The sequence below is a fragment of the Acipenser ruthenus genome, chromosome 9 (assembly GCF_902713425.1).
Source record: "Acipenser ruthenus chromosome 9, fAciRut3.2 maternal haplotype, whole genome shotgun sequence".
Classification (NCBI taxonomy): Eukaryota; Metazoa; Chordata; class Actinopteri; order Acipenseriformes; family Acipenseridae; genus Acipenser; species Acipenser ruthenus.
In genome coordinates, this window is record NC_081197.1 from 52,499,586 (window position 1) to 52,522,682 (window position 23,097).

General features: G+C 38.4%; 1 protein-coding gene across 3 annotated transcripts in view; it reads right to left on the reverse strand.

The window, feature by feature from the left end:
• Nucleotides 1-22,165, reverse strand: part of LOC117406086 (DNA repair protein REV1-like) — a 41,410-nt gene extending 19,245 nt beyond the window's left edge. Inside the window, exons 1-7 of one of the 3 annotated variants that reach the window (XM_034009844.3) lie at nt 21,913-22,165; nt 19,588-19,701; nt 15,057-15,123; nt 14,516-14,648; nt 12,596-12,764; nt 6,790-6,930; nt 4,005-4,711 (exon numbers count right to left, since the gene is read on the reverse strand). In XM_034009844.3, the coding sequence (XP_033865735.3) occupies nt 4,005-4,711; nt 6,790-6,930; nt 12,596-12,764; nt 14,516-14,648; nt 15,057-15,113 (1,207 nt within the window). In that variant the 5' untranslated portion in view covers nt 15,114-15,123; nt 19,588-19,701; nt 21,913-22,165. Of the gene's footprint in view, nt 1-4,004; nt 4,712-6,789; nt 6,931-10,840; nt 12,564-12,595; nt 12,765-14,515; nt 14,649-15,056; nt 15,124-19,587; nt 19,702-21,805 lie in introns of those variants that run through there. The other 2 variants (XM_034009843.3, XM_059030229.1) reach the window with 2 other exon arrangements.
• Nucleotides 22,166-23,097: the final 932 nt, after the last annotated feature.

Sequence of the window (23,097 nt, forward strand, 5' to 3'; positions counted from 1 at the left end):
TGGTTCCAGGGGGTCACATGACATATTCTGCTAAGCCTGGTTCTGCTTGACTGCCAGCTAGACTGTATTCAGGGGACTGCTGGAAATCCATTTTTGTAAAAAAAAGAAAAACCCGGCAGTATGACAAAACAGCATCCCAAAATGCACTGCTTGGATTACACATTTCTGTCACAGTTAACCCATTCATTGTTTACTTGTCTTTGTATGGCAGTGAGCCGGAAAACAATGCAACAGCTTCACACACACACAGACTTGACTCTGGGATAGCTCTGTTTTTTTTTAGGTTTGAAAGATCACACTGGAAGTATTGGAAACAGACAATTAAAGGAGGTAAGGAGAGTTAAATGTAAACTTGCAAAAGAAGAACAGGTAGACAATCCAGAACCTGGTTCCTGTCCTGAAATATCAGGTTGTATAGCATTAAACTGCACTGTAGACACATGCAATAACTCTCTACATGTTACATAGGAAAAGAAAAAGAAATGTAAAGGACACAAGGGGAGCATTTGGCCAATTGGAGGTTCACTAGTTAAAAACCGATATCCAGGTCAGGTTGAGATGTGTGTCTACCTCTAATGGAAACATGCGATTATAGACAATTGTTTAAGACAAAAAATAGGAAATCTGACCAACAACTAAAAGTTACACAACTTCATATCGGCCTGGGAGTCCGGTAATAATGTCATCAAGAGGAAGCTGTTTTAGACAAAGCTCAGTAAAACAGCAGATAGATATTTAAGCCTAAAATTATTATAATATTTATTATTCCATTACATTTAATATTTAAGCCTCTACAAAAATGATAAAGCTATATCCTATTTTTGTTCCCCTCAGTCCCATCAGAATGATTTTATTTTAATAAACGCAATAATTCTTGTGTGAGAACAATCCTGCACATAACGCAGAAGTCCATTACATTCAATTCTATATACATAAGCTTCCAAAATAGAACAATAAAATGGTATTACAATTTAGAGAATCATAGAATACAACTGTGTAGCAGCTATAAAGCATGTGGTCTGTACAATTAATATGGCCAGACTAAGGCAAGACAGCACACAGGGTTAATTTTTACTGCACAACACTGGTACCGAAACTTAAGTATGAAAATCACAGAATACAGCTGTGCACCAAACACTAAGACAAGAGCTCAAAGATTACAGTCTCTATGCAGCTGTAACTTCAAAAGTCACATGACTAAGATGGCAGCCATATTAGGTCAGAGGTCAATTTCATGGTCAGCAACACATTTATCACAAAGGATTAATAAAGGCCTGCAAATATGAAGTCACTACCTCAAATAGTTTGTGATACAAGGCTTTAACACTGGCTAGGATTCCACTGAAATGTCGAAGAAAATAAACATGTATGCACATCTATGGTTATTCACAAGACAAATAAATAAGCTAGAAAAATTGTTCGCTAGGCCATTTCCACTGCATTTCTCTACTTTAAACAAAAAATATAAATATAAAAAAATATTTTAAATGACTATCTAGTTAAACGGATTGAAAATCAGGAGCAAAATTTGCTCTGGAGCAAAAAGCTTTGAAACTCACCGTTACCGTATAGGTTTACCAACGTGTCGGATTAATAGCAATCAATTACAAATCAAGGAGAGGGTAATGAAAAAATAAAATAAAAACCAAATTAAGTAAAGCCCCAATTGTTACAACCAAATTTTTTTTTTTATTATGTATTGTTTATTATGTATTATAGTCCAAGTCTCTTGTAAATAATATCATGTATTGACTAAATATATACTAAAATTATAAAGCATATAAAATGCCTAACTGTGTAAATGAAATGAAAACTGAATATCAATTTCAGTTGTCACAGGTGCAATGCTGAAGTTTATTAATTTCTAAAGGATGTTCTGCTGAAGACTCAGAACCAATCCCCAACACTGCCACTGGTAATGCAGCTGAAGGAGATAACAGCATTGGTACTCCAGGCTCAGTCAGCAATACGGATACAGGTGAAAGAGATCACCACTACACCAATCCAGTCCAGGTTTTTACTCCAAGCATGTTCTAATGTAGTTAATTGAAACTGCTAACTTAACTAATTTAGGACCTGGTTGGAATAAAGACCAGGACTGGAACAGATCGAGGGCCAGAGTACCACTGGCCAACACCAACTGTGGGTTCAGTTGCTGATGCTGAAGTGGATGAAGGACAATCTTCAGTTTGTGACCACCAAAGTTGATGATGATGCACCGATAGCTGCTGCACCACTGGATCCTGCTAACAAGATGGGCAAGCAGTAAGGCAGTAAGGTTTCAAGCTGCTGAAGTCAGGGAGGCTTTGTTGGCGGTAAGAGAGAAATGTACTGAAGTCATGGAAAAAGTAGAGGCTAAACCTGGCTGAGGAACTTGGATCCTACCGTTTCCTGATATGCTCAATTATGCGGTATGAAATTTTGATTAACATCAAACAAGTGAGCAAGCTTCTGCAATCCTCTTCTATGCAAATTATGTGGCTACAAATTTGCTAGAAAGCACCAAGATAATTGATATTTTGGCTGAATTTTTTTTAATCAGCCTTCATAAAATGTGGTGCTTCACAGGAAAAGTGTTTTTTGCGCTTCCAAGACGTTTTCTCTTTGAGATGTGCAGGAACATTCATTTGTTCCTTAGCTGTTATTTGAGCACAAGCAAATACATTTTTTTCCTGCAGATTTCAAACTAGGGTAAGTGTAAAAGACTTTGATTTGAAACAGACAGCTGAAATGACTACGGAATTGTTAAGCAAACGCTGCAATTACTTACAAAGCTATTTGAGCTCCGAACATGAAATCAGACCTCAACGGAAATCGTCTTTTTCAGGAAATTTTAAGCATATGCAGTTTGCTTCCAAAGAAAATAACAGCTTTTGAAGTTCTCTCCTTTATATACACACACAAACCAAATTAAAATAGATCTAAACTAAGCTTTGGATTGCATTAAGAATTGCTATAACACTCCCAGTAACAGTAGCATCTGCAGAGAGGAGCTTTTCAAAGTTAAAGCTGATAAAACATTCTTGTGATCAACTACTGTCTCAGGAGCGTTTGGCAATTCTTAGCATCAATAATGCTGAAGTTTCATGTGATGACAATTTAGGACTTCCTGTCAAAAAATGTGCCAGACACATCGCTTTTAAATCGAGGTAAAAACACTGTTCATCTTAGTTAACATACGCCGTTTACCAAGTGTATTAGTATGTGTTGTGCTGGTATATTTTTGGTGTCCGGTAATAACGTAGTTAGTATTTTTTAAGGAGTGGCCGAGGGGTGAGGTCCCAAAAAAAACTGCGGCTTAGGGCCTCCAATTAGCTAGTCTAAGGAATGGCAGAACTCATATGAGTACAGAGTATGAAGCCAATATCTTGGATCATTTTTTCCCCCTCCCAGAGTTTCCACAACACTCAACATTTTAAGAGGCCTGTCTAAATGAGACATTAGTAGCAAGTACGGATGTGGTGGTGTCTTAACAAACTCACCTTATAGGGATGCTTAATGAAAAATGGTGCTGAAGATAATTTTAGGTTGAAATGGATTTTAATATCTTAGTCTCACAGTTCTCAAGTACACCTTTCATTTTGTCCAGTAGTGGTATGAACCCTAGAGTTTAGCTAGATTACTGTACTAGTTGGCAGCTCTATACATTTTCGGAATAATACAACTACTGTAACATTATTAAACTGGTTATAAACTACTCTGAACAATACATTAACTGCAAACAGTAGGGTTATAACTGTGTCTAAATAATAAGTTCACTACCCATGTTAATAGGACCGCAGATACTGTTGTTTAATGTTTGGGCAGCGTAGAAATAAAGTGGAAGGCTAGATCGCCATTTTTCACCAAAACGGAAGGCATAATGAGAAGAGACTCTAACTGGTTCTCACTATTAATATACACAGGGTGATTAGATAGTAAGTTTACCACATCAATGCACTATGTGTTGATGTGGTAAACTCACTATCTAATCACCCGGTATGAACACGTCCCCTGTTCGTTACCTGTGTTCTCTGTGTCAGTGGAAGGCAGAGAGGTCCTTTCTTTTTTAATCTTCTCCCTGCCAGGGAAGAGGCCATTGCTCTGCCGCTGGAGCGTGTTCACAAAATCTGTGAACTCGCACTTCCACGTTGATATGTGATGCAATCTGGAGCGGGAGTAGAACTCGGATATAAAGTTGGGCTCCCCAGGCCTGGCCATTGCATGAGGAGAGGCAAGACCAGCTGTGGAGAGTTTGCTTGGTGACGGCTCTGAAGTGCTTTTGTCATGTAAAGGCCCCTGAACAGTAAGATGGTGAGCACCATTGAGTTTAATAATACTGTGCAAAGATGACAAGTTTGCCGCGTTGGCAGAGTTTGACTGTGCATCACTGTTTTGGTTTGCGTGCTGCTGCCGCTGTGCCCCACAGTCTCTGAAGTCAATGCTGTCTCTGTCCAACAGAGGGCATTGGGTATTATCCACAGAAGACTTGCCCGAATGTAGCGTCTGTTCTAGTGGTTTTAAGGCACCGTTTGACCTGTGTGGGTGGCCGTTGGCCATGGTTGGAGGGTCCCTGTAGCGATCCATTGCTTTCTGGTTGCGCACAGGAGAGACCGGCTCCAGCTCTCTGAATTCAAAGTCTTCATCTTCCTCTTCAAGGATTTCCCAGCCATGCAAACCATTTACTTTCGAGTTTCTGACTGGATCAGGCATGCTCTTTGCTGTACCGTTTCTGCAATCAGAAAGAGGTGCATTGTGAAACAGTAACATAGTTCTAACCAGTAAAGTTGCCATTGTTTGTAATGTGCGGTCTGCCAAAGTTTTTTTTCAGGGGAAAATTGGCATTATAATAGTTTTTTCTTAAATATATTGTATTTAAATATAGCATTAGTAATATATATATATATATATATATCCCATGATTCTGATACTCACTAAGAGCTAAAGAATGCCGATATTAATTCTGATCACAATTGGATAAGCGATTCTCTTCATAAATGTGAAATCTCTCAGTATGACATATATACATAGAGATGCCTCCAATAAATCACACAGTATTAGTCACTCTGGCAGGTAGCCAAATATCACGCTAAACCACAAAATGTGGATTGGAAAAGGGAATGTTTATGGGTATATGCGTCACTACATTCACACCCTTAAGAAAAGATCTAACAGCTCATTTTAAATCAATTAGCTCTCACTGGAGAATAAGGTCTGGTTAACAAACTTTCTGATTATTATTATTATTATTTATTTCTTAGCAGACGCCCTTATCCAGGGCGACTTGCAATTGTTACAAGATATCACATTATTTTTACATACAATTACATTATTTTTTACACATTATTTTTACATACAATTACCCATTTATACAGTAGGGTTTTTACTGGAGCAATCTAGGTAAAGTACCTTGCTCAAGGGTACAGCAGCAGTGTCCCCCACCTGGGATTGAACCCACGACCCTCCGGTCAAGAGTCCAGAGCCCTAACCACTACTCCACACTGCTGCTGATCTACTCACTCGCTAGATCCTTGAGACAGACTCTCCTACTCCCCAACCAGTACTTATCATTGTTTCTGTGAAAACACTAAAGTAAATCATCAAGTGGAATATTTCTAACAGGCAACAGATTTGGATAGACACCCAATCTTATCTCTGAAAGTCAGTTGTTTTTTTTTGTTTGTTTTTTTTACACCCAACCTTTTGCAAGTGGGTTTCCCTTTGTGTTTTTTTAAATACCGTAAAACTTCAATTAAACGCCTCTGGCGTTTATTTACAATATTTGCCAGCAGACCGGCACATATTGGAGACCGGTGATTATTTGAGACTAGCGTTTATATTAGATCACTAGCTTCACACGCTTCATGCGGTCATTGAGAAGCCACTAACACACAACCTTGTTGCAACATCGTAACACAATTTACACATTCCAGCAACTTTGTTAAAAGGCTGTGTGTCAGTAGGAACTAAGTAACTAAGTTGGAATGACATTGTATTGTACACCCTCAAGTATAAAGCGAAAGTATTACTACAGTCTTTTTATATGCACTGGTTAACAAGGATACAGTGTGCAAAACATTGGAAAATGAACAAGCAGAAGTACAAATTAAAAATGGAATTAGATCTACCATTGTTGTTAATAATAATAATAATAATAATAATAATAATAATAATAATAATAATAGTTACATCCACTAAAAGACAGCCCTGTAGATATCAGTAGGCTATGCTTACACCACAATAATAATAATAACAACAACAACAACTTCTAAAACGTTTTTAAAAATGAACAATAAAAGCAATAAGTATCATTATCAAAAATAATTTATTGTTTAATCTCAAACTTTAATACAACAAAACACGTTAAAATACACCAAGAGGTTTGTATCTGGCCTACTTTCAGCACGCTTAAAATTATCAAAACTTTTAATAACTGCATTAAACAAATATGCATTAGATGTAGGCCTACCTTAAATTGCGTTTTCTATTATTATTATTATTATTATTATTATTATTATTATTATTATTATTATTATTATTATTATTAATGAATCCTGAGAGTCACTTTCATCGCTGTCACTTCATTACGCTCAAGCTCCTCCTCATCTTCCTCAGCTTCAATAGCAATGACAGAGACCCACCGTTTAATAGAGACCCGGCATTTATTTACAGTATTTTCCAGCAGCCCTGGTGCGTATTGGAGATAGGCGATTATTTGACACCCGGCAATAACTTGAAGTTTTACGATAAATCGGTTCACAACCACTTAGAATACAGTACTTGCATGTACTCATAGCTCTCAGTACTTACACCCTGTTCTCAAACTCCTTGTGAATATTGCTTGGCCCCGGCCCGTGCTCCTCGTTGTTGCATACATCGTTAAAGTTGAGGCCTTTCTGCTTGGCATAAAGCTGATACTGGACGTATGAAAGAAGACGGCCGGCCTTTACACTGAAAAAGGAAGCATGATGTTAAAAAGAACGATCAAAAGTGATGAGAGAGTTACTGAGTTCATCTAAGGAGACCTTTCTTGTTTGCTTAATTAGGAGTAGAACAGGTCAAACTGTAAACAACTTCTTAATTTATAAAGTGTGTCTTGTTTCTTTAGGATTTCCTAGAGCTGCAAGGGGCAAATTAAATCAAAGAAAAAACAATACAGTGTACACCATATACCACAAAGCAAGACCTTGTTCTGAGTATTATTAGTCAAGCAGACAAACATTTTGGCATTGTGACAGAGAGCGAATGAATCCTAGTCAACAATCTCCCTCCCAATCTGTGAGGGCACTTTGTAACAGGAACAGTGTGCCCCGGACTGGATGGTTTGGCAGTTCATTCCAGGGTCTAAGGGTATTTCAGGGGATGTGACGATGCAATCTGTTCCTTTGTTATGGTTATTGAAAGGACTGAGAAAGGAAACAGACCATTAATTACGTATTGTGAGTGTTATGTGTTTTGTTTGTTTGTTTCTAACTGTCTGTGTTTGTCATTGTTAGACAGCGAACACGAACCCGGGAGCTGTCTCTACAAGCCAGCACCAAACCCGGACTAAACTGCAGCACTGATACACCACACACCAGCACCAAGAGCACTCAGTATCGGAAGAAGTGTTTGTATCTGTGTTGTGTGTCTGTGTTTATACGCTGGCAATACACATTGTTGCGTAGAGCCAGTGTTATTATTTAACGGTCTCAAGCAGACCAAGAGAATTAAAAAGACAGTTTGAACCGTGAACTTTGGATCTGTCGTTGTTTGGAGCACTTGCATCACCACTACAAACCACTTGTTCACATGCATTCATCATTTGTTCTTACTGACAGTGGGGTAGCAATTTCCCCTTAGAATGCCTCTGAGCCATTGCATTTATATAGTGCTTTTTATTCAAAAGTATCGCAAAGCATTGTACAGTACATAGCAGAAAGAAAAGAACAAGCCACAATACATTTGTATAGCACGTCACACATACAACTGCCACAATCAGACCATTTAAATAACAGTATACACAATACAAAAGCAGCAATTTTAAAGTTACATTAAAACCCACTAAGATAAGAAAGCCATTTTATGAATGTGCGTTTTTAGTCTAGACTTTAACTATAACGGTCCCAGCTTCCCTGACAAACGAAGGCAGAGCATTCCATAATTTAGGAGCTCTACCAGACCTCCCGTGTTGCTTTTGTTGACCCTAGGAATAACCAGCAGCCCTGCATCCTGTGATCTCAGATTGCGGTTTGGAAGATGCAGGGTCAGTAACTCCTGCAAATAACTAGGTGCTAATCCATTCAGGGCCTTGGAGGTTAACAGCAAAATCTTAAAATCAATTATATACAACCACTGCTAAAAGCAAAGGGCCAGATATTTAAATATGTTGATTATTTATGGTAATGCATGCTGATATTTAAATGAGGATCCAGCTCAGAATAATGAGATGAGCTGCATTCACAATTTCACATGGTATTTACTAAAGGACGTTAATTTTAATGCGTGCATTAAAGTGATTATTTATCAGTGCGCATGGAAACCAGGCTTTAACCACTGATAGGCGCGCTATTTAAACCTCTTTTTCTGGCCTGAAAACTAGCGATGTGCAGTTCAATTCTTTTTACTGACTCGATTTGTTTGATTCATTCAGTTTAGTGAATCAATTCAACAGATATGTTCGTTTGAGTCAGTAACGCGAAACAAATACATCTTGCTGAATTACTTTTTTATGAAAGTGTGCTTGAACTGGAAGTCCAGAAATGATAGATACTTGTAGTTGTGCTTATACATGATCTGGTACACAGTTAAAATAACATTTTTAAAAATACATTAATAAAAATCCTTTACGAGAAAACTTTATAGGAGTATTAACTTTAGTATTAATTTATTCTGCCAGTTGCAATTAAGTATGTAGAGATCTTTTTGTATGTGTCTGCTGCGGGAGCAAGCGAGACTTCCAGGGTTCCGATACAATTTATTATTATTTTTTTTAATAAATTTAGTCGTTGCCAATCAGTTTTTATTATTTTCTCCCCAATTTGAAATGCCCAATTATTTTTAGGCTCAGCTCACCGCTACCACCCCTGCGCTGACTCGGGAGGGGCGAAGATGAACACACGCTGTCCTCCGAAGCGGGTGCCGTCAGCCGCCCGCTTCTTTACACTCTGCAGACTAACCGTGCAGCCGCCTCAGAGATACAGCGTCGGAGGACAACGCAGCTCTGGGCAGCTTACAGGCAAGCCCGCAGGCGCCCAGCCAGACTACAGGGGTCGCTGGTGCGCGGTGAGCCGAGGACACCCTGGCTGACCTAACCCTCCCTCCCCCCGGACGACGCTCGGCCAATTGAGTGCCGCCCCCTCGGAGCTACCGTCCACGGTCGGCTGTGGAATGTTCCGATACATTTCTAACTACCTTGTATTCATATTGTAATGCCAGGGCAGCCCCAACACAAGCGACTGGCGAAAATATGGACTTAATAATGGACTGGGGACGGGGTTGGGAATTTGCTGTGTTGGTGTGATGTTTGTGTGCTGTTGTGTCGCTCTCCCTCTTTCCTTAAACAGCCTGCCTGCCTGCCTGCCTGCCTGCCTGTCAAGGGATACCGATGGGCCAATGAGTGGGGGAGTCAGCGTCCATCAAAAGGAGTGCTTCATGCCAATTGAGGAAAGTTAAGATGGGAGTACAGTATGAGAGAGAGAGAGAGAGAGAGAGTTAAGAAAAGAGCGCAAAAAGATCCATTGACACAAAGGAGTTACATAAAAATAGCAGTTTTCACTGCATTGATTGCACACCTATGTTTAGTTGAATTCACACACTCCATCCCATTAAAAGTTGTAGCTACTCATGTGTATAATACAACATGCCCTGCTAAAGATGACAGGGAATTATATTAAATTTCCCACACAGAGGACAGGTTTACAGGACGTGATAGTGGGCTTCTACCAGGTTGCTGGCTTCCCCAATGTGATGGGTGCTATTGATTGTATTCACATAGCACTGTCACCCCGATCCATGGAGCCTGCTGTGCAGGGTGGCAGTGGTGGAGTTTACATGTGTGTTCCAATTTAACTCGAGACAGTTTGCACGAGCCAAAGAAGAAATTATTCTATCCCGCTTGCAGTTTACATGGGCTCCATATATTTTACTCGACAAGAGCAGCTGTCAACCCAACGTCATGCAAATGAAGGGGAAAGGACGGAGCTCAAAAAGGTTTGGAATGGCCTTCACAATCACCAGATCTCAATCCAATAGAAATGCTTTGGACTGATCAGAAAAAAACTGAAAGCCGTCTGAAAGCCGTAATAAAAGCAAAAGGAGGACACTCAAAATACTTAAGCAAGGATGTCAATACTTTTGAACCAATATTTGAAATCGCTTAAGTGCATTTGTTTTTGTAATTAATTAGTTGCTAATGTTTACTAAACGCTTGCATTTAACATGTTTTCTTGAATTATCTTACACTAAGTGTAGGGTGCCAATACTTGTCTGTATTACTGTTTTTTTCCCCCCAGTTCTCCCACTCTGAACAACTAGAACTAAAGTTAATTTAAAACAAAGCTAAGTGAGCTCTAAGCTTCACTCTTGATGGGAGTAAATAGTATTTTAGCTTGTTTGCGAACTACCATAAAAAAACGTTGTACAAGTCGATTTTCTAGGCATGTTTTGGGGGTCCTAAAAAGGGGGAGGGGGAGCGACTAATACACCGGAGCGACATGTGCACCCAACTACTGTACCAGTGCCACAAACAATAATATACCAATGTGATTACTAAAGCCACAGTTATGGCTCACACAAACTTAACTGTCGACAACCTGATTATTTTGTTATTTCAATACCATTAGACATTTTGAATGTTAAAACGCAAGTTTTCTTGACTGACCTCCTCTCGACCCAGATGCGTATGCATGGAGAAAAAATATAAATGGAGAAAAAAAAAGTGGTTAAAGTTATCAATCTTCGGAAAAGGAACACGTCACAGCGATACTGCTTCACTGTTAACACAATAGCTGTCCATATCTATGGAATTACCTTATTCCCACCCTTCCGAGCCACTGATTTGTCAACATACAGACTGAACCCGCCCCTGGGATCCGTAGAAAAACAGCTATTGGTCAGAAAGCTGAGTGAACTTATGAAGTCTTGTGTTCGTTGTAACAGCATTGCAATGAAATATTATAATACAGGTGTCTGAGTAGGACAGTCAGACAAAAAATGAAAAAGCTGCACAACAGGTTTGAAATTGCGCATTGCTGCCTTTGCCTAAAAGCATGGCAATCGCAATGCTAAGAGAGTTTGGAATGAAATGAAAAAAACAGCATGTGACTGGAGACGAAACAAAGACAAATTAAAGAAATATGGCGAAAGAAAAACGAGCTGACAGAGGAGGAAAGTGTTTATGGCCCGATGTAGAAAACATTGTGTTTGAATGGAGTACATTTAATGACTTTAATACAAACATACATGCTGTAACTTGTTCTTCATGCCAGTGCGACACAGTGGTACACTTGCAAAGTATGTGTATGGTTATGGTTCTCATTAACAAAACAAAATGAATGTATCATTGACGGCGTGAAGTTTAATGCAATTGTACTGCACTGTATGCAACACTAAGCTGTTTTGTTTACTGGTTATTAGATGCTGCACTGCTTTTATTTGACACATGCAGCCCTGTTTTAATACTTCTTTTTACATTTTAATTAATACAACAAATCTGTAAAAGCCAATGCAGCGGGAACTATTGTCTAAGTATGGTTTTGGAAAGAAATGTTAAGTAAGGCAAAGATATGTTCTTGAAGTGTTTGGGTACTTGATAAGCTCAAATAAAATTGGTTAATACATATGTGATGTAGGATGTATCATTTGATTTTACTTACTGGTGCACTGTGAATTATTACTTTTTAAATCCATTCAAGTACCACTTGTCAGTGGTTTACACTGTTACTACTGGAATTTACAGTAGTCGTATTATAGCTATATTTATTGACTTGAACCAATTACTTTGAAATTTTGAAAAACTGAATAGTTTATTAGCAGTTTAACTCGAAATGAAAAACAACTCTGTAAAATGATTAAATAGAATAAAATGTTGCAAACAAGGGTTATTTATTTTTTTATTTTTTTATTTTTTTAATCGGTGCTGAGCACATAGGAAGAAGAAATAAGTATTTTAAAACACAAAAAGGGGAAGTGACTTATACGTCAGTACGACCTATATAATGATTTTTACGGTAGTTAAGTGAAGTAAACTTTGTGATTTAAGGAAAACGTATTGTTTGAATTTCACACTTGCAAGTGGACTTGCATAACAATTTACTTTACCACAACTTTTTTCTCAAGGCAGTTGAGGGGAAAAAATCCCTGCAACTGTCCTTGCGAAACTTGAATCTCTTGAATATCTGGCCCTAAATTTCTTGTATAGTTGGGTGGTTTTAGAAATTACCATAACTAATGTGCAACTGTAATTTCTGCAGTTGTAGCAAATCAGTTTCAGAGGGGGCAGAAATTACAGCTGGGTACCCCTATGATCCAAGCCATAACAGCAATAAAGAATGAAAGAAAGAGAATACAAATCAAACCAGGTAGGAAGACACATATTATATAGATGACATGAAGTGTACAATAATAACTTGAATACCTGTCTGTGATCCATTCTGGTCGTACTACCTTCTCTCCCTTGAGCTCCTTGATTTTGCTGTTGGGCAGATTGGTGGCAATGATATGTGTGGTTTTAGATCTGGAGTAGTACATGTGGTGTTGACCTCCATGGAGCATCATTAACCTCCGCAGTTCATCTGCTGTGGGTTCTGAAATTATGAAAACCAAATCATGAAAACAAAGCTGTAGCTTAGGGTTTTCATGATATTGAGACATTCACACTTCTAACAGGCCACTTGCACCTATAAAAGCAAATAAACTTCCAGAAGGCATAATAAAATTAACTGAAGCCACCAGTTCAAATACAGATTGATGTTTCAATGCAATCTCTCTAAGCTGCAATAACAGAGTAAAAAAAAAAATATGGCATGTTATTTCCTCTCATTAGCACGACAACTTGTCAGTCCATTAAAATGTTTTTTATGTAGATAGTTTGACTAATTTAATTCTAAATTGGGTGAAGCCCATTTATCTTGTCTATACAATGGATTTAATCTCTGTGTAGTAGGTATTAGGATCTCAGGTGACACAAACTAAAGTTCTTTGGTAGTTTTATGTTTCGGATGGTGTTCCAAAACATACACCATAGGTGGCAAAAAACAAACAAAAAAGATTTTACTGTGAAAACTTGTCGTGAGCGTCATAAGAGCATACTTAGCAATTTGAAAAACAGCTTTGTTGCATTTGGGGACTTCATTTGGATATTCATGCTGTGATGCCGGCAAAACGTTCACGGTCACTGCCCTATGAAATGTGTTTGAATCTTACCCTCCTTTACTGCAGGTATATGTACAACACAGGAGACAGTAACAATAAGCACATAAGGTGTTTTATATTACAGTCTGGAACAGCCTACTCACTTTCATGTGTGGTTTCCAGCAGTGTTTTTTTATTATTATAAATACAAAGGAATGTCTCGAAACTCCTCTGCTGTTTGGGATTTTTGTCTTGAATGCTCAGACGATCAAAAATGAAGTTGAATGCAAACTGTGCAAGCGACTGTTGATGTATCATGGAGGCACAACCACACTCTGGGGGTCACTTGACAAGCGTAAGTTCATATTATTATTAGTATTAATATTTTTAGTAGTAGTAATATGTGACAGACTGATAACTTGCTTGGAACAGTGACTGTTAAATAAAGCTTTGTTTTGCCTCAGTCCGCTGCAGTTGGTGCTGCTGCAATGCAAGCTTACTGTATATATTGCAAGCAGCATCAATTACATGTAAACAAACGTTTATTTTTGTTTCAATTATAAAAACATGAATACTGTTCTATATAATGTATTTTTAAACTACATGTGAATGTTGTATTCCATTTATATGGATTACCTGTAAAATAACAGGATTTTCAATCAAATATAAACAAGTAGCTATGGTGACGTCACCAGTAAATTATGCAAATTAGTACCAGAAGGTTCGAACCTTCCTTCATCCTACATCCAACCTTATGTACACATAAAAATGACATTATGACAGGCAAAATTAAATAGGCTTCAGCTGCTTCAGAATGCTGCTGCCAGAATGCTTACTCACGCTACCTGCTCTAAAAATATCACTCCACTCATACATTTTTGTACTGGCTTCCTGTGATTTTAAAGTTTAAAAATTAGTACCAATAATGGCATTCTTTGAGGTCAAAGAATGCTAAATCTATTGGCGATTCCAAAAAAATGGGCAAAAAAATATATTTGCTGGGATAAAGGCTTTTAGTTCCTATGTCATCGTGGCCCTATGTCTTTTCACAATTTTCATTGAAAGGGCATTTGAAGAATGGCAGGATATGCTAAACAATATAAAGCAAAAGATTTGGGACTATAATTTGCTATCTCATATTCCCTTAAACAAAACCCTGTTTCAAAAGTTAGTAGTATACAAAATTGCTGGAATAATGGCTCACCAGTGTAGCCGTTGACATAAATGGCCACCCCGCTGAAGATATTAGAAGAGATGCCCTCCTTCTGCTGCTGTTTGGGTGCGTCAAGTTTAAACTGCTCCTCCAGCTTGCAGACTTTGGCAGCCATATATCCACCCTGTAAACAGAATCAGCGCTTGATGCAAATTATACTTCATTCAGAACATCGACCCAATATAAAAATAAGAACATTTTAGCAATAAAACCTACAAAGTTAATACAAATTATTTATGACTCACTGTGACCACCTTTTACAGTATGTGGAATATCAAATGTCAATGCGAAGAGTTTTGTGATCTTCTTGCTCATATAAAAGTAATGATCAAATGTACATATTAATATGTATATATTAACTTACAACTTAAGAGTTGTGGGGATGTACGCAATTTCTTCAATAAAACGGTGAATATAAAAGCAAAAAAGCCTATATTCTAAAAAACAAACATGTCCAGTAATAAATCTTTTTCGAGCCAAGCATTCCAGATGGCACTAACATGCACTGCAGTGTGTTTAAATGTGTACGCACCCTACCCCCCCAGACATCATCATCATTGACCCGCTTCCTCCATCCACCTCGACTCATAGTGAAATCTCTGTGGAAAAAAAGAATGAAAAACAAGGTACACAGGTTAACCTTACAATAAACGTCAAAACAGTTCAGATAGCCCCTGACGGATATATCCTGGGGCTTCTACCAGTTCCAGAATATGTGAAGGTATTCTGCTGGAATTGTGTTCACATATCATTTCAAAAGGTTAAGGAAGAATCTACTGGAGGTTTCATTTGCCAACATATCTATCTACTGTATTATTAACTCACTATTGTATAAATATAGCTTGGTATGGGTAGAAAGTATCTGAGCTATCTTAATGCAGTCAGTGTCTTGTTTAGATTCACTTTGTATCGCTTTCTATTTCAGTGATTTTTTTTTTTTTTTTTTTTTTAAGGTTAAAATCATTAAAATTCAAGTAGATTTAGGACATTTTGGGCTCCTTTTTTAGCTGCGTAAGAAGATAAATAAACCGTGTGGCACACTTTTGTGTTGTACAAAAAATAAATACATATTATGCCTATAGTAAGTATAATAGTAAGTATTCACACCCCCCCCCCCTTTTTTTCCCTTTGATTTACAAAACCTACGCAACAGTTTCAATGTGTGAAAAAATGGGGGGGTGGAACAAAAGCCATAAGACACTGTGGCCCTCCTGGAACAGAGTGTGACACCCCTGCTGTTAAGGGCACATCCCTATCACAGCTGTAAATACAGCATTAGAGCTATCACTATCATGAACAAGACTTTGATCCACCTTATGAACATATGTTAACATACAGGCACCTGCTTATATTGCCTGCTATCAATCTAACTTGTGCAAACGAATGTCCTAACCAGGTGTTATCACAGTTGGATTTACAGATCTCTAGATATACAGTATGTACAACTATAGGGCAACTATAGGTCTGCTTTCAGATGAAAGAATACTGTATTTCAACAGGGAGAGCCAGATTACCTATATTACTACAATGGGGCACAAAGGGCCCTGTAGCTGGTACCTGTGTTAGTATTAACTAGTTAATATTGCCTTAAGAAAGGATTCCATTACCAAGATAAAATGCATTCCGCTGTTTTTAATTCAAGGAAACACACACACATCTTGATAATGTTTTCTTTAACCAGCAGCACTGCAAGGTGGCCAACTGAATTCATAAATAACCCTGTACAGTATATTGTGTCAGACTGGCAGCTATGTGACATCACGGTGAATGCTCACACTCACAGCCATTCACTGCACAGAATCCATTGACTTGAAACAAAGCATTTGTTGAGCACAGGTCACAGCTCAGAAAACCCCAGTCTGTTAGTACATTTGGTTAATAAATAAATAATGCTTTTAATAATAGCTGTTACACACCTATTTGTTTTGGTTACAGTTCACATGGTGAATTACTACTAGAAGCGTACTTTAATGCGATCACAAATCCCTTGTTTGATATCAAACACAGCTTCTTAATGTGGCTCGCTGTAGAACAGCCAATCAAAGAGCCGGTTTTTTGTATTCCAGTCAGGGACTGAAATTCATATTTCTGCTCTGTGCAGACAGATCTGACTGCTGACATGGAAGCTGCAATGGATGAAATTACAAAAACCCTGCAGCTATGGTTTAGTTCTCAAGATAATCTAGTTTAAAATACAGTACAAATAACAAGCATTTAGGATCCACAGATAAATACTGCAAAAAAGAGCACCAATAATAATGGTTCAAATTCAGTTTGGAGTTTGGAATATGGTGCTTCTATCCAGAAGGACTAGGAGTCAATGAAAACAATTCTGACATACTGTTCAAGAAGGTTTAATGCCCTTATTTATGTCCTCAATATTCTATTTACAACTGCATTTCCTCCCACTGCCTGATATTTAGGTTTTCTGAGGTAGTGGAGTCAGTTTTAAACACAACTGTGTTAAAAAAAAAGGTTTATACCTCCTGGTTGAAGAAAAAAAAAAAGACTATCCTGTTTCTGACAACCAGGAAGAGAAATAACCACTGCGCTTCTGTATTCCCAGAGACAGAAGAGACACTAAACCAACTCTGCTAGCACAGCAACATAACCCTTTGTCTGCAAAACAGGTGTCTCTCCATTCATATTCTCTCACTGCACTGCAGAGCACTACACTACAAGAAATAAACAATACATCCACTATCGGATTAACTGTACCACAAATTGTAAGAACTGTCAGTAAATGAAAAGATACAAGCCAGAGTGTACAGACCCAACAACGAAGCATCCGGAAACTCTTCATATCTGGAGATGCTTTTCTGCCAAAGGCACAAGATCTCTACACATTCTACCCCAAGGGGACAGCTGTGAACAAGGACTGGTACCTGAAAGCTTCAAGACCACCTCCTCCCCAAGACTCAGTACCATTTTCACGAACATTAATTTCTACTTCCAGGATGACGGAACCCCTTGCCATCAAGCCAAACAAGGAAGGAATGATTAGTAGACAATCGTATCACTTCAAATTTGGCCTGGAAATTCATCTAAATCTCAATCCTCATTAGAATGTTTGGTGTTAGAAAAGGACAGGATCAATTAGGAAAAGTCAAGCATGCAGCCAAAACAAACGGGAATCAAGTGTAAAGGATGCATGAAGGAATATAAAAGGATAACTCGATCCTTCAACACCTCATTGAGTCCATGCCTGAGGATTAAGGAAGTCTTAAAAGGCAATGGAACGCATTGCAAATACCAAGTACTACTATTATGGCTTCCGGTAGACTTTTTTTATATCATTTTGTAGTTTCTTTTGGGGGCGTCGTTTGTTATAGGGCAGGGGGGGCAGTTGTCCCTCCCACAGACCTTGGTTTGCCACCACCCCCCCAGACGATCTACATGACATGGTCTTCCACATTTTGACCACCAGATACATAATATACTCACATACAAGATGGTCGAAGTTTTCTTCACAAACAAATAAAATGCGTTTTTCAAATCACTCTTTTATATAACCTGCCAGAACGAAGTCGGCAACGGTAGTTATGTGATGTATTTGCTCGCGCTCACACTCTCAAGGCAGCTAAATTACAATACGTGCTCGGTAACTTCATAACGACCACTGAAGGGATGACGAGTTTTCCCCTCCCCAAACCAAAGTTCCTGACCCATTTGTTATGTGAAGGATTTCACCTTGAGTAAGATAAGTAAATTTGCTGTTATTACTGTAATAATAAAGACCCTTTTGTTTTCAAAATAACTATTCTGTTTCTTCACCAAATTATCTCACTTTGTATATGTTCATAATTGTATGATGCATAAGTCCTTTATTTTTTGTTAAAATAGGCCAAGCAGCCAAAGGAATACTGGAGAAAAATCATTTACTGTATACAATTCCAGTTAACAAATTTTATTTTTTCCAATTAGTTACAAATACTACTACTGCAAATAAATAATAATAATAATAATAATAATAATAATAATGTTATATAAGTACACTATCTAAATTGTTTGTAATTATTCCAAACATTTAGTTCCTTTTTTTAAAAAAACTAAATGACAGAACATAACATGTAAAAAATGCAATTGTGTAACAGATCCACTATAATCAAAAAGTGCAGAGACAGGGTTGCACAGATCTTCCGCCAAACCTGCCGCTATTTCTTATATATATTTTTGTGTTTCCGCTTAGAGTGCACTCAAAAAGACTGTGTGTTTGAAACCAAACCAATAACTAAGTGGTTTACAATAAAATAACTGGGAAAAACACAATCCAGGATAGTTTTTGTATAAAATTATTTCATTGCATTTTTTTAAAATAATTCTCACTGATATTCTCAAATATTACACTTTTGTTTCTTTGACATTCACCGGCGTCTGCACCTGTTTAACAAAGCAAAAAAGTTATCGTCAAAAGTTTACATGGCCCAATTTATATAGGACACTTTTGACGACAACTTAATAATAAAACGTAGATATTTACAAATACTCCTCAATATAAACAGTTAATAAATTCAAATATTCAGGACACTTGTGTCTCAAGTCGTTCTTCTCTTTTTGTGACACTGCAACAGCACTGCAGCTTCTTCCTGTTTAGATTCCGTGGGGGAGGAGCCGAGTCGGATGAGTTTACACTGCACTTTAGTTGGCCATGTGCATTTAAACTGCAGAAAAAAGACCTGAGACGGCTCAAAGCTGTCCTAAAAACGGCCAGTGTAAACGCACCATAACTTAGACATTTTTTGAGTTTGTTATAAACCAGTGCTGTGCTTTAAAAAAAAATATTTTTAAGAATAAGAATGCTATCTCATTGTAAACTGACCCAATTACTGCCTGTTTTTTCTCATTCATGATACTATTTGAGACAGAGAATGTTCAATGTTGACACAACTTTACCCCCCCCCCAGAATTTTTCTGAAATGACGCCCTTAGTTTCTTTGATTACATTATGTTAAATAACAGATATAAATTAAGCTCACAATCCTAAAATTCTAGGGTGATACAAAACATTTGGCCATAGTTGTACATGTACAAATAACAATAAAAAAGGGACAAATGTTACTTGCCTGAGAGACTGTCAAACATGCCCTTATGACACCTTGATAGGCTGGACACTTGGATTATACACAGACTTGTCTTGGACAACCTTCAGGGACGGAAAACGAACAAAACTGGGGTTCCTGTGAATTACAGACAACAAACAGATTAGTGTGTCCCTAAACTACAGTAGTGCTGGGGATTTATATTTAAAAATGGCAGTTCAACAATGTGAAGAATGCTTGGTGTTGTTTTGTGTTTAGCAACACGTCAGCTGTGGAAGCAGTAAAAACTTGAAAATTACACAGGCAGTTATTGGGGTGCTCCTCAATGCATTTTAGCTCCTGTCATTCTGGTAAGTGCCCTGGTGCTACACACAAGATTCCACCATCAAGCCACTTTCAATACTACCGTGTGCTGAACCTTACTTTTAAAATGATCCAGTATTTTATCTAGAATGACAAACAATATTTTGAACTACATTTGTGTGACCAATAGGTACAAAGCAACTACCACCTCAAAGCGACAAACATGAATATGGAATTACAATGTAGCACTTTTACTGTGGCAGGGTTAATGGACACACTACATTTTACAACTATAGCACACTACATATTTATATTTTTCAGTGAGTCACAGTCATCTTAATCATGACAATAAACCTAAGACCACAAAAATGGGATTCCCATTAGTCCGATATCTATGTGTAGTGTAACACAGGGGTTCTCAACCTTGTAGCCAATACTATCATATCTTCACCAGCAACAATTCTGTCAAGACGTGGAGGTATCTTCACAAGCACACACGCATGCCATGGTCAATGTTCATCCTGGCTCGGTACTTTGTTTTCATCGATGTCATGGCTGAAAATCTGGTTTCGCACGTGTAGGTTGTACTGAATGGGGCCAACACTTTCAGTGATGCAGAAGCAGTGCTGTATTCATCTGAGCACTCACACCACAGTGTCTCCAGCAGCATTTCACTGAACTTGGTTCTGAGGGAGCTGTCTGATGAAATATCAGTGAGCTCTTCAAACAGCTTTGATGGGACAGTTTAGCTTCAATATTCCCACTAATAGGGTTTGTAGCATACAGGTGTGTAGCGGCTTGTTCCATCGTGAGTTCAGGAAAGTAAGTATTAGATTTGTTGAATAGTCCAGACAGATGCGCTGCCAGCTGCGGTTTTGATTATGTCAAAGTCAATGTTTCGATCCTGAATGAAAGATTGCAAAGAGATCAAAACAGATCAGTATAGTCCCCCCACAGACGCAAACTTTCCAGAGTTGTTTCCTTTTGAATGCGTCAATTCTTTCACGCTGGGCAATAAAATGCATTATCAACTCCTCAGCAATCGTACACGATTTTTTTTTTTGCTTTAGCAATTTTCAGCGCCACTGATGATGACGCTGCATTGAAAAGTGTTGCTTTTCAAACAGCTACAGGGGTCACAGCTCAACTGAAATGGTGGGGCATTCTAAGTTTATTCAAATGATAACAACACGTGCCCAAACACGCCTGGCGGTGTGACCCACTGCACTGGAGAGGAGAGGATGGCAACTGGTGCCATGCCAACTGCCGCTAGACCCCACAAAAACTAAGCCGCTGCATTTCACCTAAGTTCTCCTGTGAAAATAACCAAAATAAAAGACAGTTATAGAGTAAGATATTTGCTCATTTGGAGCTGTATGTACTGGAGGGGTAATAAAATAGCAATATCGAGTGGCTACAGTACCCCCCCTTCCAAAAACGCAAGGTGTAGCAACGCCTGTCAAAGCATGAGCACGTAAGCCAGCAAGTCTTTTGTTTTATTATGTTTTTGAACACAGCAGGTCAGATTTCGAAACTCGCCAGCTCCATACTGACTGATTCCACAACGGTGAAATGTCACTGGACACTGGACCTCAGTAATGTTTGCCCCAATAATGTTGTGTCTGATTGTCTTACAGTCCCATGTGATGCGGCTGGTGGGTGGGACAGTCTGACACAGACCGGCCTAAAAAAAAACATACAGCCGGCAAGGCAGGAGACAGGCAAGCTCGGGCAAGTTACACTTACAACAATGCAACAACCCGAGGAAATAAACAAAAGCCGACGTACCATTTGCAAATACATAATGTTTTTGCAATGCATGCAAACGATATACAAGTCATGCATTACACACCGAAATCAAAATGATCATTCTTTACAAAGCAAACTGTTTATTGTTTGAACAGCTGTAAATGTTACAAAGCTAGGAGACCGCCCTCACCTTTCGACATAAAGACAACCATCTCTGTGCCAACTTCTCCTTTTCCGAAATTTTCTGGTTTGCTTTTTTGTTTATTCGTTCTGTCTTTGTCTCGGTGTCTCTCGTACCTTTTCAATCCGACAAGCGATTCCGAATCAGTCCTCTCTCACTCCATTTCTAGCCGCCTTCTCTCCGGCTCCTCCTCTCGCTGCCTACCGCCACGGACCCTCCTCCTGCCGGGGTCACTGTAACAGACGCACCGCCGGCGGATGGTCTCATAGCGACCTCTAACGGTTTGCCTGCTATCTACATTGACGCAGCGCAGAAACACGGTTTTCAGATTGGGAAACACACCCTCATTCGCACGCTGTTTTACTACAACACAGACTTTCGTTATTCATTGACGTTGATGTCTGTCTGCGGATACTGGGGGCTTTGGCGGTATAAAACCCTTGCAGCAAACATGTAAAACTGCAGGTGAGGCGTTTAAGTTCAGTTATCCTCTGTTCGCATTCCTTCCTATGTTTGAATAAAAAAAAAATAGTTTTCTTCTGGACTGGCCCAAATCTGACTGCTTAGTGATATATTTTATCATGACAGAGCCTGACTGATTGATTAGCGCTGGTGACGTCCCTGTCTGTTTAGTGTGTGCCCATAACTCAAAGCTCTCGACCTTTCCAAGAAGAAATGTTAAACCGTGTGCTAGATATGAATTTAAACTGCAATATGAAAAATGTTTGTCTGCCTTTAATTGTTTGATATTTAAAGGGAATTTACAATTGGTAAAAAAAAAAAAAAAAAAAAAAAAAACATTTAATTTTTCCATAATTTATGTTAAAGGAATACTTGTATAATAAAAAAAAATATCGTATTATGTGTGCTCTGTGTGTCATTATTAACTATTCCAGAAAAAAATGCGACGCGCAGTTTTGTCCTTCTGCGCAGAAACAGTTCAAGTTCGCCGTCTGCTTGACCTCACATCAGGGCTGCTTCTGAAAGCTGGTGCGCAGGAGCAGCCGCGGCTTCAAAACAACAGGGGAGCGCTGACTGACAGAGAAGGACATCGTCAACCATATATGGTCATCACTCAACCTGCTACTGCCACCTAGTCAGGGGGTGTGAATAACACAAAATCGCCTTTTAGTAGTGTCATGTTTATTTTTTCATGAATGACATGCTAGATACAGAAACCCTACCCCTACAATCTATGCCTATACAAATGTCATTGATATTACAATTCCTAAAAGTATCATTGCAAATGACTAAAAGGTATTTTGTATTAATTTGTTTTTACAAATTAAAAAAAAAAGCTT